General features: G+C 33.9%; 1 protein-coding gene across 20 annotated transcripts in view; it reads right to left on the reverse strand.

The window, feature by feature from the left end:
* Positions 1-15,053, reverse strand: part of PLEKHA5 (pleckstrin homology domain containing A5) — a 195,659-nt gene that overhangs the window by 21,400 nt on the left and 159,206 nt on the right. For 19 of the 20 annotated variants that reach the window (XM_072653588.1, XM_072653598.1, XM_072653583.1 and 16 more), the window contains 7 exons: positions 13,063-13,143; positions 12,781-12,930; positions 8,431-8,532; positions 7,081-7,192; positions 6,794-6,840; positions 4,731-4,848; positions 1,615-1,733 (listed from right to left, as the gene is read on the reverse strand). In XM_072653588.1, the coding sequence (XP_072509689.1) occupies positions 1,615-1,733; positions 4,731-4,848; positions 6,794-6,840; positions 7,081-7,192; positions 8,431-8,532; positions 12,781-12,930; positions 13,063-13,143 (729 nt within the window). Of the gene's footprint in view, positions 1-1,614; positions 1,734-4,730; positions 4,849-5,703; positions 5,893-6,793; positions 6,841-7,080; positions 7,193-8,430; positions 8,533-12,780; positions 12,931-13,062; positions 13,144-15,053 lie in introns of all 20 variants that reach the window. The other variant, XM_072653595.1, reaches the window with a different exon arrangement.

Consider the following 15,053-nt stretch of genomic DNA (forward strand, 5'->3'; position numbering starts at 1 on the left):
GATGAATGACAGTCAAGATACAAAAAGGCTCCAAAATGTTAGAACAATGGGCTGAATCAAATGTTCAAAGAATTAACTTTGCAAATATAAGATGGAAGATGTGTGGCTAGACATTAATTTGTATGAAAAGGTTCTGGAGAATTTTAGTGAAAGGCAAACTCTATAGGAATAGAATGTCATGGGTCTTATTACATTAAGAGACAGACCCTGTCCAGTAAAAAGCAAGTAATAGCTCTGGGGTTCTCTTCCCTGCTAAAACCAAATTTAAAGTATTGTATATAGATCTGGGAACCATGATGAGAAGGGCATTAATAAATAGGAATGCTTCCACAAGAGAGGAACCAAGATGGTAAGGGGATCAGAGACCATGGCAAATGAAGATTAACTGAAAAGGGGTTGGAAAAGGACATTCATAGGCAACACTATAGCTCTTCAAGTATCTAAAGGGCTGTAATGTGGAAGAGGAATTAAGACTTGTTTTCTTTCGCTTTGAGTACAACTTGGATCAAGCAAAGGAAATGTGTTAGCTTTCAGACTGCCATAAAAATAAGAGCTGTTAAAAAGTACAGTGGACTCCTTCAGGAGATTCCCTTCACTAAAGCTTTTCCAGTGAAGTATGCATAAGATAGTTTGTAAAAGGGATTCTTGGTCAGGGCCAGGTTGACTAGAAGGCTTCCAAGATTCCTTCCAATTTTCATAGTCTGTGTTTCTATAAAACCTATGGTAACTTTCCTCCTTATGATAACACTTTTGTTAAAAAGCTCTATTTAAATAAAGGAAATCATACCAATCATAAGCCAACATTATACATATCTAAACATGATTATATATATTTCACCAATTATATATACATATATCATCAATATTAGAATCTATCTTAAAAAGACAATTCAGATATAATTTTAAATCTATAGTTTTGTAATAGTTCTTGATTAGAACCCCAATGATTGAAACAAATGTTTTACACAACAATGTACTTTTTTAATATAACAAAACAACAGCTGAGTATTAGACTGCGTGTTCTGAGGGAAGGCTTCTATCCTAGTCTGAACTGGTGTTTTTGGAGCCTCTCGGGGGCCTGAGGAGTTTAGTTTGGTATTATCGAATTGTGAGTCTCCCCAGACTCATCAGCATACCCATCAGTTCACAGGGATTCCAAGGTGGGTCCTTTTCTACTCTGTAAACCCTACGTCTCTGGGACTTTGCACAAATTTATTCTGTAGACTTTTAGAACAATCAGTGTTTAGAGTGAACTTTTTTTTAAGAGTGGCTATTGGAAAAAGCTATTTTACCCTTAGAGGAATCCTTATTAGTCATGAAAGTCTCAGGGAGGTCTAAATTGTTCTCAGGATGCAGGCTGGGGTATATGGTAGCAGTTAGATATTGGGATAAGTTCAGCAGTTCACATACTTTTGAATGGATAATGGATTGACCATAATTCAGAAATACCTATGGGTGTCTTTTTTTTAAAGTTAAGAAAGACATGCTTTATCTTCGTTATATATGAAAAAATTTCTCCATGAAATCAGAGAAACAGAAACTTAATTTTGTACGAAAAAAATAAAGATTAATTTCTTTGAATTTTTTTCTGTTAATTAATTGTTTTTTAAATACCGTTCTTGAATCAATCATCTTCTTAGTTTTCCTTAAGGTTACGTAAGAGGCTATTGTTGAAGACTCAGGCGTTGGTGATTTGGTTCTGGGAGGTACAACTCCAACAGGAAAATGTGCACCTAAAAAAAAACAAATAGTAGCAATTCCTACAAAGCAACTATCATAAAAGTTGACATTTTTCTACTTAATACTAAAATTTCTTTTCATTTTAAAATAGTCAATGCTGGATCTGGCCAAAAAACACCAAGAAAAATGCAGTAGCAGTACACTATTTTATTTATTTCATTAGCCAATGACAGTGATATAATTTAGTACTAAATTAAAAGTAAATTAGCTGGTTATATTAATGGGAGACATAAAAAAATCTGAGGCCTTATTTTCTCTCTGTATTAAATTAGTTAAATTAAGATTTGTAATTTAAAGGTAGTTACTGCATTTTTAAAAAAGCAGGTAACACCTGCCATCATTACTCACTTTTATTTCGAAGAACATCAATTACATAACAATAACAGCATCAATTAATATTTATATATATACATATTAAACTTTTAAAAGTGCTTTCTGAAATATATATTGGTCTTTTTTATCCTCCTGAAAACTCTCTAAGGCAGACTAAGTAAGGAGCATGCTACCTATTGTTTACATATGGAATTTGTAACACAAAGAGGTTGTGACTTTCTTTAGATCAAAGAGCTAATGTGATGGTATAGTCTGCCTGGATTTTGGGACAGATAGGAAAATTGAGATCTTGAGGAGTTATCCCTGCCAGAGAGGCCTCTGCACTTAAATGAAATCTGTTAATGGACTAAAGTTCATTTTAGATAGTCATTCATTCAATTATTAGAAACTCAAGGAACTTGGATAAGTAAGTGTCTATCTCTCTGTAACCTACATTTTGGATAAGCATAATGCACACTCTTGTACTTTCCACAAGTGCAGCGTCAGGAGACTACTTCATGAAGAATCATAACTAATCTCTAAAATAATATCAAATTGTTACTAAATTATTTTCTTCTGACCACCGTTTTTAGAGTTAAATGATTTTGAAATTGTGGAGCAGAAATGTATAACATATGCTCTACTATTTAGAATCAATTTATATTGCATAAGGAACATTCTTTAGCACACTAAGTACCAAGAATAGGGGTTCTTTGCCTTCTTTTTTGGTCAGGGATGCCTGACCCTCAGAATAATGCTTTTAAATAATAAATTAAATACCAAGTATTACAAAGGAAACCATTTATAGTTACCAAAATATTAAAACAACAAAATCATGGACCAAAACTTGCACGTTTGTGGACCTTAGTTTAAGAACTCCCCATGATCTAGAACGGAAGTGTCAGACTTGGGGCAGTAATATTTCAAAGTGTGGTGAACCAGATTAAAATGTAATTGGGAAATATTTAAATTTTAAAAAAAAATACAGTATAACATAGATAACGTTAATTTGTAGGTTTTATAGCCAACATGCTGCCTTCAGGGATCTGTTTCTATTTGAGTCCGACACTGATGATTTAGAGGAAGCTCTCTGGCATATTGGTATTTTTAAGAATCTGGAGACAAGAGACATAGAGGATGTGTAGTCATGGATGGATGGGCTGTGATCTGTGTTACCAACATCAAAATTAAACCATAAATCTATCAAAGTTAGATACAGAATAGTCCGTAGTATAGCTAAGTTTAGAACTATATACCAACTCTGAGAATGCTTACCGAACAGACAACAAATAGTTGAATTTAAATTATGTTAAATCTTGCAATTTTAAGTATGACTATGCTTATTCAAAAACCAATCCCACTGAAAATAATGTAGCAACTCAAATTTTGAACTTAATTCAGTACCTTCGTTGATCTCATGTAATTATTTTAAAAAGATGGCTGACAAACATAGTAATTAATTGTCAAGCAAGTTAATTATATGTAAACAAAGATTCACAGAGACCAAGAAGTTTTGCAAATTCTGCATGTATTTTGGTTGTAAATAGATAGAATTGGAAATAGGAAGACTGAAGACAAAACCTTTTCTTTCTTTCTTTTCTCAAAGTTAAGGAAAGCTCACTGTATTTGAATTCAATCAACTTTATATAGTCACTTATTGGATAATTTTTAAACTTGGGAAACTAAATGAGTAGTATTTGGCATGACGTATACCTCAGGATAGATTATTATGACTGCACAAGAGTCAGGAACAAGAATGAAATGGGGTACAAATATGCAATCTTTGGGGTGCTTTACTTTGTGTAAATCTTTTGATATCTTTCCTAATTAGTAGGAATTTCCCTCTTCTTCAGATTCCATCCACTAAATGGACTTAGCTCTTACGTTCATGAGAAATGTTTTACTTATTTACATAAAGTTTAATGATTCCCTGTGTCCAACAGTGGCATAAGCTTTTAAAGGAATGAAGCTATGTCTCTTTATTCATATTTGCTGCTCAATCAGCACAATGCAATGCAGAGAAGCTTTTGTTGCTTTTGTTGGGGACTAGGTGGTGGGGTGGTGTAACTGATGATTAAGAAACTATATGTGGGTAGAATATACTTTCAACTAAAATCCTCCCTCACAAAGAAATATAATTTGTAAGATGGATTAACCTATTATGTAAAGATGGTAGACATCCATATTAAACTATATTCCAAGAATTATTTTTTCATTTTAAAATCACATATCTACCACATGGTAGGAAAAAAAATCAGAAATATTAAAAGACATAATTCTAGAGAAAAAAAGTAGAAAAATGAGGCAGTCACTACAATATTCCAAAAGAGATTACTTGGGAATTTGAAATATGCCACCTTATTTATTTCCTCATGTACTTATTTCATTGTCTTCTCTAGACACATCCTTAAAAATAGTTTCCAGAATTGAACTTAAAAACCTGGAGATGTTAATAAAAATATGAATAAATGTTTTATGTAAGAGGATGGAAAAATACTTAAAAATAACTTCTAAAACTAGTGTGACTAAGTACATTGTCGTAAATTTTGAAGATTATAGACTTTTTAGCTTTAAACTGTGAAAGAGAAAAACTTACAAGTGATACCAGGAAAAATAAGGAAACTTCCATTAGTACTGAAGATTACATGGACATTACTACATAAAAGTTAAAAGCTGACCTTTAGTTACAGAATCTATCTCTGAAACAGGTTCAGACTTTTCTTCGCCATTAGATTCATCAACTTCTGCTACAGTTGTTAATTCTGGCTCACTCTTGTAAAGTCTATAATCAGGACCCTTTAAAATGAGAAAAAAATGTTGATTAAAAATAACTAAAATTTTCCTGTGTTGTTAAATTTATGAAATCTCAAGTTAAATTTGGTAAATGAAGTTGCTAATCCCCTCCCCACCTCAGAACTTTTAAATAGGAATTGTTGTAGACAAAATACTTTTGAGAGTCCATATGTAAAGTGAAGGAAAAAAACTCAGGAAGATTAAAATTGGTATCTTCCAATCTTTTTGTTTTGAAATTAAAATATTTTTCTTTTCATCATGACTACCAGACACTTTAGCATAACATATATTGTAAGAACAGTGACTGAACTGTATTAAATTATCTTATCCATTTTAGAAGGTAGTCAGGTGCTGGGAAGTCCTAAATTTCAAATTCCCATATAATTAAATTTCTTTGATAGGTTTTGCCCTTCACTGGTTTATATTCCTTTCCTTCTTCTTCTGATCCTTTTCTCCTTGCTTATCAAGTCTTATTTTTACAAACTGAATATCCAAATCACGACCTTAATTATCCTGGTAGTAATACTACTTCCCACCCTTTATTTTCTGATCTGAAGACAGAAAAAATTAGTAGGCATGATCCCTGTGTCCCACATTACCCTTTTAAATCTGGTCTCTTCATGCTATATAAAATAACACTAAATGATAGTTTTCTCTACTTAAAAAAATTTAAATACATTAAGTATGAAAAAGCAAAAATATAACATGTGAAAATGACAACATGGAAAGCAACAAAAAGTACTGCTCCAAAGGAGATTACCATACAAAAACAATTTTCCAATGGCAAAAGAAAATGATTATGAAAAAATCAAGAAGATATTTGTGATGTATAATTCTGTGGCAATTCTAGCCACTTACACAGTGAGAGCCATTTCTTGGATATCCTTGAACTTGGTAAATCTTCTTTTCTTCAGGCAGATGTACTGGGCCCCTGCTATAACAGAGCAAGGAGCTGCTATCACTGGGCAGAGGGGGGATTATGGGAGGCTGCTCTGTAAAGTCATAGGACCAAGGAAGTGGAGGACGAGGTGGGACTACTTCCTCTTCCTAAAGATTGTAGAATAGTCACCTTATTTAGATGAGCATAATGTGTTAAGAATATCTAACAAACTTTTCAACAGCAGCTTAGCTTTAAAAATGTATACTATGTCTCGTCAACTTTTGGCAATGAAAGGGACACTGTCAAAAATCACATTTAAAGAAATAAAACAAAAAGATCATTATATTCACCAAATCAAATTGAGTTTGAAACAGTACCTAGTTTGCTTTGGATCACTGAGGTTAGCACTTTTTGTATTTGCTGTATTGTATTTGTATTTTGTATTTCCGTTTAAAATTCTATTACAAATCCAAAGAATCACTGTATATAAAAGTACTGCTATTTAAGGTATGAAAATAGCAGGAAAAAGTTTTAGTTTAAAACTCTGTAAAATGTTATATTCATATTTTAGATTTTAAAAAAAGAAACAATACTAAGTATTTCCCTCTCTTGGAATCAAATTTTTAAAAGATATTTTAATTATGTTGACAGTATCTCTTTTATAGTTATAAATTTTTTATGTTATACATAACTCTTGCTCTACAGAACCTCTTAAAACATAGATAAGTGCTTACCATACAAGAGTAAATTCAGTACATTTAGATGACCAAGAAGTAAAAGCCTACCTTTCAAGTTCTGAAATGCATAACAACCCAGATCCAATTTTTCCAGTTTAAGGATTGGGGACTCATTAGTTGTTACACATGAGAAATCATCAATGTATCTTTAAACTCTTGTAATGCCCATTGTAACTTCAAGATTAACACAATCACCTGAGTGGAGCATACTTAAACCTATTTAAAATTATTTTTGTAAAAGTATAGAAAATATTTGGTTTCTTTTCACTCATTCTTTAAGGTTAGAAATACATTAATTTGCATTTAGAAATCAAAACAGTAAACATCTTACCTCACTTTTGTACTTAACTGCTGAAAAAGCCTTTGATCCTATGATACCTATTAAAATAATTTTTAAAAATTACAATGTATTGCTATTAAAACTAATTACAAAATCTTTTTGAATCTAGACGAAAAACAAAATAATGTCATGCTACCCATTTACTTACATTTAATCATATTTGTGCTTCTAGTGACTTGTCAACTAAGTTATGAAATGCAATTATACATTTCATTTGTTTTAGATATAACTGTGGTCAAATGTCACCTAATAAAAGATAAAAGAAGTCTTTTTTTTACCAGCCTCTGTGGTGCCTCGCTGCTGTTTATGTTTACTCAAACCTTCCATGACATCTTGAATTCTCCAAAGTTCTTTCTGAATTTGTGCACGTTGAATGCCTGCTGATTCCGTCTATTAATAATAATATTATATATTAATTCACATGCAGGAAACTTGAAATTAAAATAGTAATAAATACCTGATAATAAAAAATATTAGAGATATATCAACATTTTAAAAAACTTAATTTTATCACCTCTCCCAGAAATTTCAAGAGAGCCAACATAGTAGTAGTAGTCATATCAACAAAAAGTAATGTAGACTGGTCAAGTATTTCAGCTTTTTCCGGTGAATAATCCATAGTATTATTTATATGCCACTGAGCTGTCATGCCATCTTTTATGATGACAAGAAGGCACCAGGGACTAAAAATGAGCAGAGAAACATTCTACTAGAAGGAAAAAACAAAATTAAACTAATTTTTTAAAAAAGAATGGCAATATAGGGTTAACGTTTTAAGTTCTAAAACATGATAAGTCATGTAATAGAGGAAAAACACATTCAGGAAACCCAACAATTCAATAAACATTTTAAAAGATTCAGCACCGGGAAAAGAAAGTCAAATGAAATAGTACCTGCCTTCAACAAGAAGCTTACATTCTAGAGATAATATACAATATAAAGACAAATTCATTTGAAGAAGAATGAGAACTACTAAATGGTGGTAGCTGTGGTTGAGTGAGGTGTTGAAGGGAATCAGGAATCGTCTTCAGAAGGAGGATGTATGTGATTTCTATTACATGCAAGGCAAATATTCACTAGCCATACCTCAAACTTGTTAATGTCACTGTCACCTCTTTTAGTCTGCTATTCCTATATCAGGTAACGACATGTGGCCAAATTTAAAATTCAACCACAGACACAAATGGTCACTAAACAAAAGATAAAACTGATAGGTATATTTTAAGTCTTATAGAGTGACTTCTTTAGGGAGATTTTGGCAAGTGTGTGGTTAATCTAGGGCTTCAGTTTGTAACTTCATCATACTTCAGGTCTTTTTACAGTCATAAATACTTACACCAATTCAATAACAATTCTAAAAAAACCAATAAATTTATCTTCTATTTGGAGTTTTGTCACTGTCAATTTTTTTTTTCTAAAAATAGAAAAGCAATAAAATAGAAGATTGATGCTGCACCTGTTACTGGCATGTTTTACAATGGCCTGTGATCAAAAGGAAATCAATTCTGACCTGACTTTTAAGCAGTTCATTTTGTACTTGATGTCTAATCAACATAATAACCTGAAGTTGTGTGATATCAGAGTATAACCAGAAGGCTTGAAAAGAATCTGACATTAAAATTTTGTACCTGAACTTCACCAAGTCGATCCAACTGTTCTTGCATCTGGTTTCTTGTAATTGTTACATCATATTCTAATTTGTCATATTCTCGCCATGCTCTTTCTAGTTCCTGAAAACATGACAACCAATATTTATTACTTTAATAGGGAAAAGCATTTTCATATGATGTTATATAAAGATTTGTTGAACTTCTTTTATAGATGTCACAGAGTATTATGGTATTAATTGGGCAAAATTTTTTCACTCATTTCAGTTGTGTCTGACTCTCCCTCTGGTGTTTGCTTGGTAAAGATACTGGACTGGTTTGCCATTTCCTTCTCCAGCTCATTTTACAGATGAACAACTGAGGCAAGCAATGTTAAGTGATCTGCCCTGGGTTACACTGCTAGTAAGTGTCTGAAAGATAAGTCTTCCTCACTCCAGGCTCAGTTGTTCCTTAAGAAGCGTCAAGAGAGTGATAGGTACGATGGGAAAAGATACTAAAAGTAGATGAATGGGAAGTCAAAGTAAAAGATAAGGACAGGTTTTAAGTAGTCAAAAACACTATAACACAGATCTCATGAATTAAAATAAATTAAGATGATTCCAAAATCTGCACCTTTAGCCCTCATCTTGTTCCCAAGTTCCACTCCTTTATCATCACTGTCTGTTGGATAAGGCACTAAGATGTCCCACAATAATTTCAAACTCAAACTCATTATTTTCCACACTAAATCCATCTTTCTCCCCAATTTCCCTCTTTTTCTGTTAAGGGTATTATTGACACATACTAATTAGTGTCAAATTTTGTTTGTTCTACAATCATATCATTTCTTAATCTTCTACACACTCTATGTACACAGCCTCTATTGTAGTTAACGCCCGAATTATTTTCAATAGGTTCTTTATGGATCTCCTTGCTTCCAGACTTTCTTCTCTGTTAATCGCTCAACAAGTATTTATTAAGCAATCACTGAGTGCCAGGCAAGGTGCTAAACTTTGGGGGGGAGAGGGGAAAGAAGAAAGACAATTCCAGGCCTGGAGAAGCTTACATTCTAATGCTGGGAAGACAAAACAAGAGGACTAGAAGGAGGGGAGGGGCAGAGAGAATTTCCCCAGAAGAGGAATGAAGCCAGGCTTGGTCCAGGCCTCACCATGAAAGGGAGGTTCTAGAGGGTACTTAGAGCATGAGAGGTAGTCCAGGGGGAGAGGGAACTTTCAGGGTGAAGAGATTTCTATGGTATGGTAGAGAAAATCTGGTGAAAAGCAGAGCAGCTTGCAGAGGCATCTTCCAGAGGAGCTATAAAAAACATTCCTAAGGCACAAGTATGACCATTCCATTGCCTACTCAAAAATCTCCAGGCCTCCCTATTGCTTCCAGGGGTCCAGATTATCTGGGTTACCTTGTTGTTTCCTATACGTAATATCTCATTTGTGCTTTTGTTAACTCTGCAAATTAAAACTGTCTTAAAGTTGACTCTGCCATTCTACAAACTCTTCAAACTGATACAAGTAACTTTTTTTTCTGAAAAGGATATTTATCTTTACTAAAAGCTGTTTTGGAAGATGAAGTTCTCATTTTCTAAATTTTCAGTATATCATTCTATAACCTTTTTGATAATTTCTTACATTTATAGAAAAACATTATGTAATAATGTGATTAATTTCCATTTTTTTTTCAGATTTAGGATGTTTTTCTGCCTATGTATTTAAAAATAATTTTGTCATCTTATTATGGAAGTCTGACTATAATGTGACTGGATAAACCAAAAGTGGAGATCATCATGTCAGGGAATTCTATCAACTTGCAATTTGCTCCTTATTTTTAATATTTGAGAAAATTTTTGTGCTGTTTCTCAAAATATACTTTCCTTAAACAAAGATTTTTTTTCCCCTCCCTTTTAAAAGTTTTTTTGGGGAGGGGGGTTGTTTTGTGATTTCAGCTGTGTGGAAATTTCAGTCTCAGAGCATCTTTAGCCCATCACCTCTCTGTCAGAAAGGAAGAAGGCTTTCTAATCAATCTTTTCAACACCTGGTGTACCCAATGTACCCTGAGCTTCCTTAAGAGGAGGATGCAGATGGTGGGAATAATCTGGAGCTGGGGTTTGTCAAGGGAAAAGTAGTAAATAGGACAAGGAAATGAAGGACTTGGAGAATAAAGGACAGTATCTACTTGAACTTTTTAACTACAGAGTTCAAAGTGGAAAAGAGAGCAAAGTTAGGAGCAATGGCCTAAAACCTACTGAGGGCAGAGAGACTGAATGGATAACACTGAATGGATAACAACAATGACAATTACTAGGTGCCGCGTGCCTTGCTAAGTGGTTTACAATTATAATCACATTTGGTCCTCACAACAAATTCTAAGGAGTTAAGTGTTTATTACCATCTCCATTTTACAGATGAGGAAACCGAGAGGCAAACGAGTTGAGTGATGTGCCCAGGATCCCATAGCTAATACATGTCTGAGGCTGGATTTCAATGCAGGCCCTTTGATCCATCTATGGCGCCAGCTTGCTACACAGACCCTCTCAGTTGCTCCTTCACTTTATGTTCTTGATCCTGCTTGCCCTTGTGTAATCAGGGTAAATATTCTGGACTGAACAATTATAAATCAACTGGCTACAAAGCAATAAAACCTACTACCTATGTCTTTGACCCCTATGACCCTGTATAAACATCCTGCAGGCCACATTTTTATGTAAATCTCCTTATTAGTTGATAAGGATATTTGTGGGTCCCTTTCCTATAATACCTGAAATGAGAAGGAAACTAGGACTGGTTTCCTATTTCTATAAAAAGCTACAGAGCAATAAGCTGTCCTGGGTGGAGGATCAAGGAGTTGTATGTTACAGCTCTTGGCCTAGGAGAGGTAACGAGAATCCTTCTCTTCCTCATCGTACTCAAGAGACTTCTCTTCTTTGATGATTAATACCCAATTGAATACTAGCCCCTGCAACCGGAACATGGCGATATCCTTCCCTCATTTTTGTTCAGTCATGCCTTAGTGCCCCAGCTATTGCAAGTCAAGCCGTATGCCTTTTTGTTTGTATGAACTAAACACATGCCACAAGAAAAGACCTACTGCTTTATTCATTATTGGTTAGTCTGATTCTTTTGTGAATTTTCCTTAAGTCCCCAAATGGCTACGATAGTCTGACCTAACCTCTAAAATCCATATATCCAAGTTTAAATCTCTCCCCACAAATTCCAGTTCCATCTCCAACTGCTGCTTGCCAGGCACAATCTCGCAGACCTTCATTTTTAACTCTAAATCTGTCCTTGTTTTAACTTCCCTATTCCTGCTGAGGGCACTGCCAGTTTTCTCAGTCAGTTTCAAAACTACAGTGTTATCTCTGACTTTTCCCTTTTCTTATATCATATATCTAACCTGCCTCCAAGTAAGTCCTAATGATTTTACTGCCACAACATACCTCATACCTAATTTTTTTCTTCCATTAGCTACCTTCATATGATCCCCCATCACTACTTGTCTGGACTACTTGTGGTAGCTTTCTAACTGGTCTCTTCACCATCTATCTCTCCTTTCTACAATCCACCCTTTACTTAACAACCAAAATAATCTTCCTAAGGCAAAGCCCTGACCATGTCACTTCTTTATTTAAAACTAAATGTATCGAGGGCAAGTGCAGCCAGAAAGATGGGAGGATAGCCAAAGGAGCAGACCCATGAAAACCCAGAGAGGAAAGGCTGGTCTAGAGTGTGAAATACAGCAGAGGTCAAAAGGAGGAGGTCTAAGGAAAGGCCATTAGATTAGATTAATGTGCACAGGAAACAACACCAAGCGTTCTCTGAGCAACATGCTTAAATTTCAAACAATATGGCAGTCACAGATAGCTATAATTTCAACACCTGAGCAACCACTGTTAGGTTTGGAGCTCAGTCAAGAACCCTGGTTTTATTAATTTGTCGTGATAATTGTAGAAAAATTATTTAGAAACTTTTAGACAATAGATGCTCAGAAAATTTTTCTTTAGAATTCTAAACTAGTAATGTGCAAGTTCTGCTTAATATATTTGTTTTACCTAGAATGTGTTAGTCAATGGAATTAAAAATCTACTACATATTTAACTGCATTATGGAATGTGCCCCATAATACATTTCTTTTCAGATTTCTACTTTCGCAGTCTACAAAATATCCATCTACTAATCTTTTGGTAAGATAATTCTTATGCCAGATAAAAGAGATCATTGATTGTAAGACTGAAAATTTATTCTTAATTGTTCCAAGATAACACTTACATTAATGTTATATAATTTAATATTTGCTTTCATACTAAAAATGAATAATTCAATTAGAAACAAAAACAAGAATTGAAATTTCAACGATTTTTACAAAGAAAAAAAATATACTTACCGCTGTAGCTCGAGATAGTTCTCGGCATGTGCTAAGTAGTCCATTCTGTAAATCATCCCTTTGTAAAACTACATTCTGAATGGCTGCTGGATTATCTGCATTCATCTCTATTTCTTGGCTGGCTGACAGCAAAGCTTGCTCAAGCATGTACTATTATAATAAAAAGAATTACGTTTAATGTTCTGAATTACTGAATATATTCTTTTTACTTCAGTTATCACTGCCCTGATAATTATCAAATAAAATAGTATCAATTTTAGGCAATAAACAAAATTGCCCTACTTTCTCCTTGTGGAGCTGCTGAAGTTTCTCTTCCAATGCATGTACCACTTTATCTTGTTCACATAATCTGCTTAGCTTGGCCTAGGTTAATGAAAGAAAATGTCCATAGTTAGCACTACTTTTCATCTTTGCTTTAAGAGTAGACACTGATCATCTAATTTAAAATGAAATGATTTAAATAAATATGATCTGAAATTAAAATAAAACACAAGAATTAGACCAAAGGGGTATTTTTCAAATCAGTATTTCTGCAGACATATCACGGAAGCTTAGAGTTAGTGCAGAAAGCTGTCAGTCAGAATTGCCAGGTCTCAAGTCTGCCTCTGACATACTCTGGACAAATCACTTACATTCTCAGTGTCCCAGGCAACTCTAGAGCTGTGAAACACTTGTAAATATACTTTGGTAGAGGAAGTTTACTCACACGGAATTCCCTATACCGAATGCAAATGGTGGTTTGGACTAAAAAAATTATTTGCAAAGAAGCAGTACAATTCAGTGGATGGAAAATCGATGTTCAAATCTTATTTCTCACAAATACTACTTGTGTGCCTGTGGGTGAGTGATAAACTACCAGTGCCCTCAGGCAACAATGAGGCTGTGATTTGAACACTAGATGCCCAATCCAATGAAATAACAGGACATAGAACCTGCAGCCTCAAGGCCATGTGTGGCCCTCTAGGTCCTCAAGTACAGCCCCTTGACTGAACTCAAACTTCCAGAACAGATCCCCTTAATAAACAGATTTGTTCTGCAAAACTTAGACTCAGTCAAAAGGCTGCACCCAAGAACTTAGAAGGTCACAGGCGCACAGGTTCCCCACCCCTTATCCATACCCACCCTCCCCCAAAGTCTATAGAGACAAAAAGCTAACCCAAAATTGTAGCAATAACTGGGCTATTTAAATTACACTTCAATACTTAATTTACCATTAAGGTAAATCCAAATTATGCAAACACAAATATAATGAAGTAAGACATTAACACTTAATTGCCCATTTAAATGTGGTTAATTTCAAATTTTACATTTTAAAAAACCAAGCATTTATGTAATGCTTAATACAAAACACTACCTGAATTTGATTCACATTAATTCCTCATAAATCCTTAGGAAAAATCCAAACACAGAATTATTTTTAACATGAAAGTAAAATCTACAGAAGGTAGAACATTAATGCACATATTTTATTAGTTTAAGCATTAGCTTATAGTTTAGGACACAGTTTTAATTTTTTCATATGATTTTTTTCACTCTAACCATATGGAAAATGTTGCAAGCCACTAAACTTTGACAAAATAAATTTGTCAAAATGAAATTTTGACATCACTTGAAAATCAAACTTCAAGCCTTGGACAAAAATTTAAAATATCAAAATGTATTTGTTCTGATATCTCAGAACCCAAACTTCAGTTATGATATAAATAGAAATATCCCAGTCCTTGACTCCTTATAATGAGAAACAGCTATTGATAATGAAGTAAAAGTGCAAAGGTAAAATTCAAATTTCTCTGCCATTTATTACTGAAAATACTAATAAAACTCTCAAAATGAACCTGACAATACAAAATACATATATTTGGATGTACTAGATAGAGAAATAAATTGAGATGGAAAATACACTGGTCTGGGAGTCAGGAGACCTGTGTATGGCCTCAATTCTGCCTCTGTGTGACCGTAAGCAAGTAATCTTGTCTAAGACTCTCTGCTCAAGTTACTCATCTGTAAAATAAGGTACCTTCCGGCTATAACATTCTGTTATTCTAAGTATGCTTGACTAGAGCAAAGTTACGGAATAAACGCCTAAGAGAGGAATTGCAAAGATGGAGTAGTCACTCAGGGACCTTTGAGGTGAGAATTACCAGTCTAAATCTGGGATCAAAAAGGGAAATGGTGATGAAATCTGAAGAGAGGTGACTGGAAAATGAGTTATTTCCATTTTTTTTCCCCAACTTGAAAATACATTATTGGACATAGCTTTCTACTCTCAGTAA

Source organism: Notamacropus eugenii, chromosome 3 (assembly GCF_028372415.1).
Source record: "Notamacropus eugenii isolate mMacEug1 chromosome 3, mMacEug1.pri_v2, whole genome shotgun sequence".
Classification (NCBI taxonomy): Eukaryota; Metazoa; Chordata; class Mammalia; order Diprotodontia; family Macropodidae; genus Notamacropus; species Notamacropus eugenii.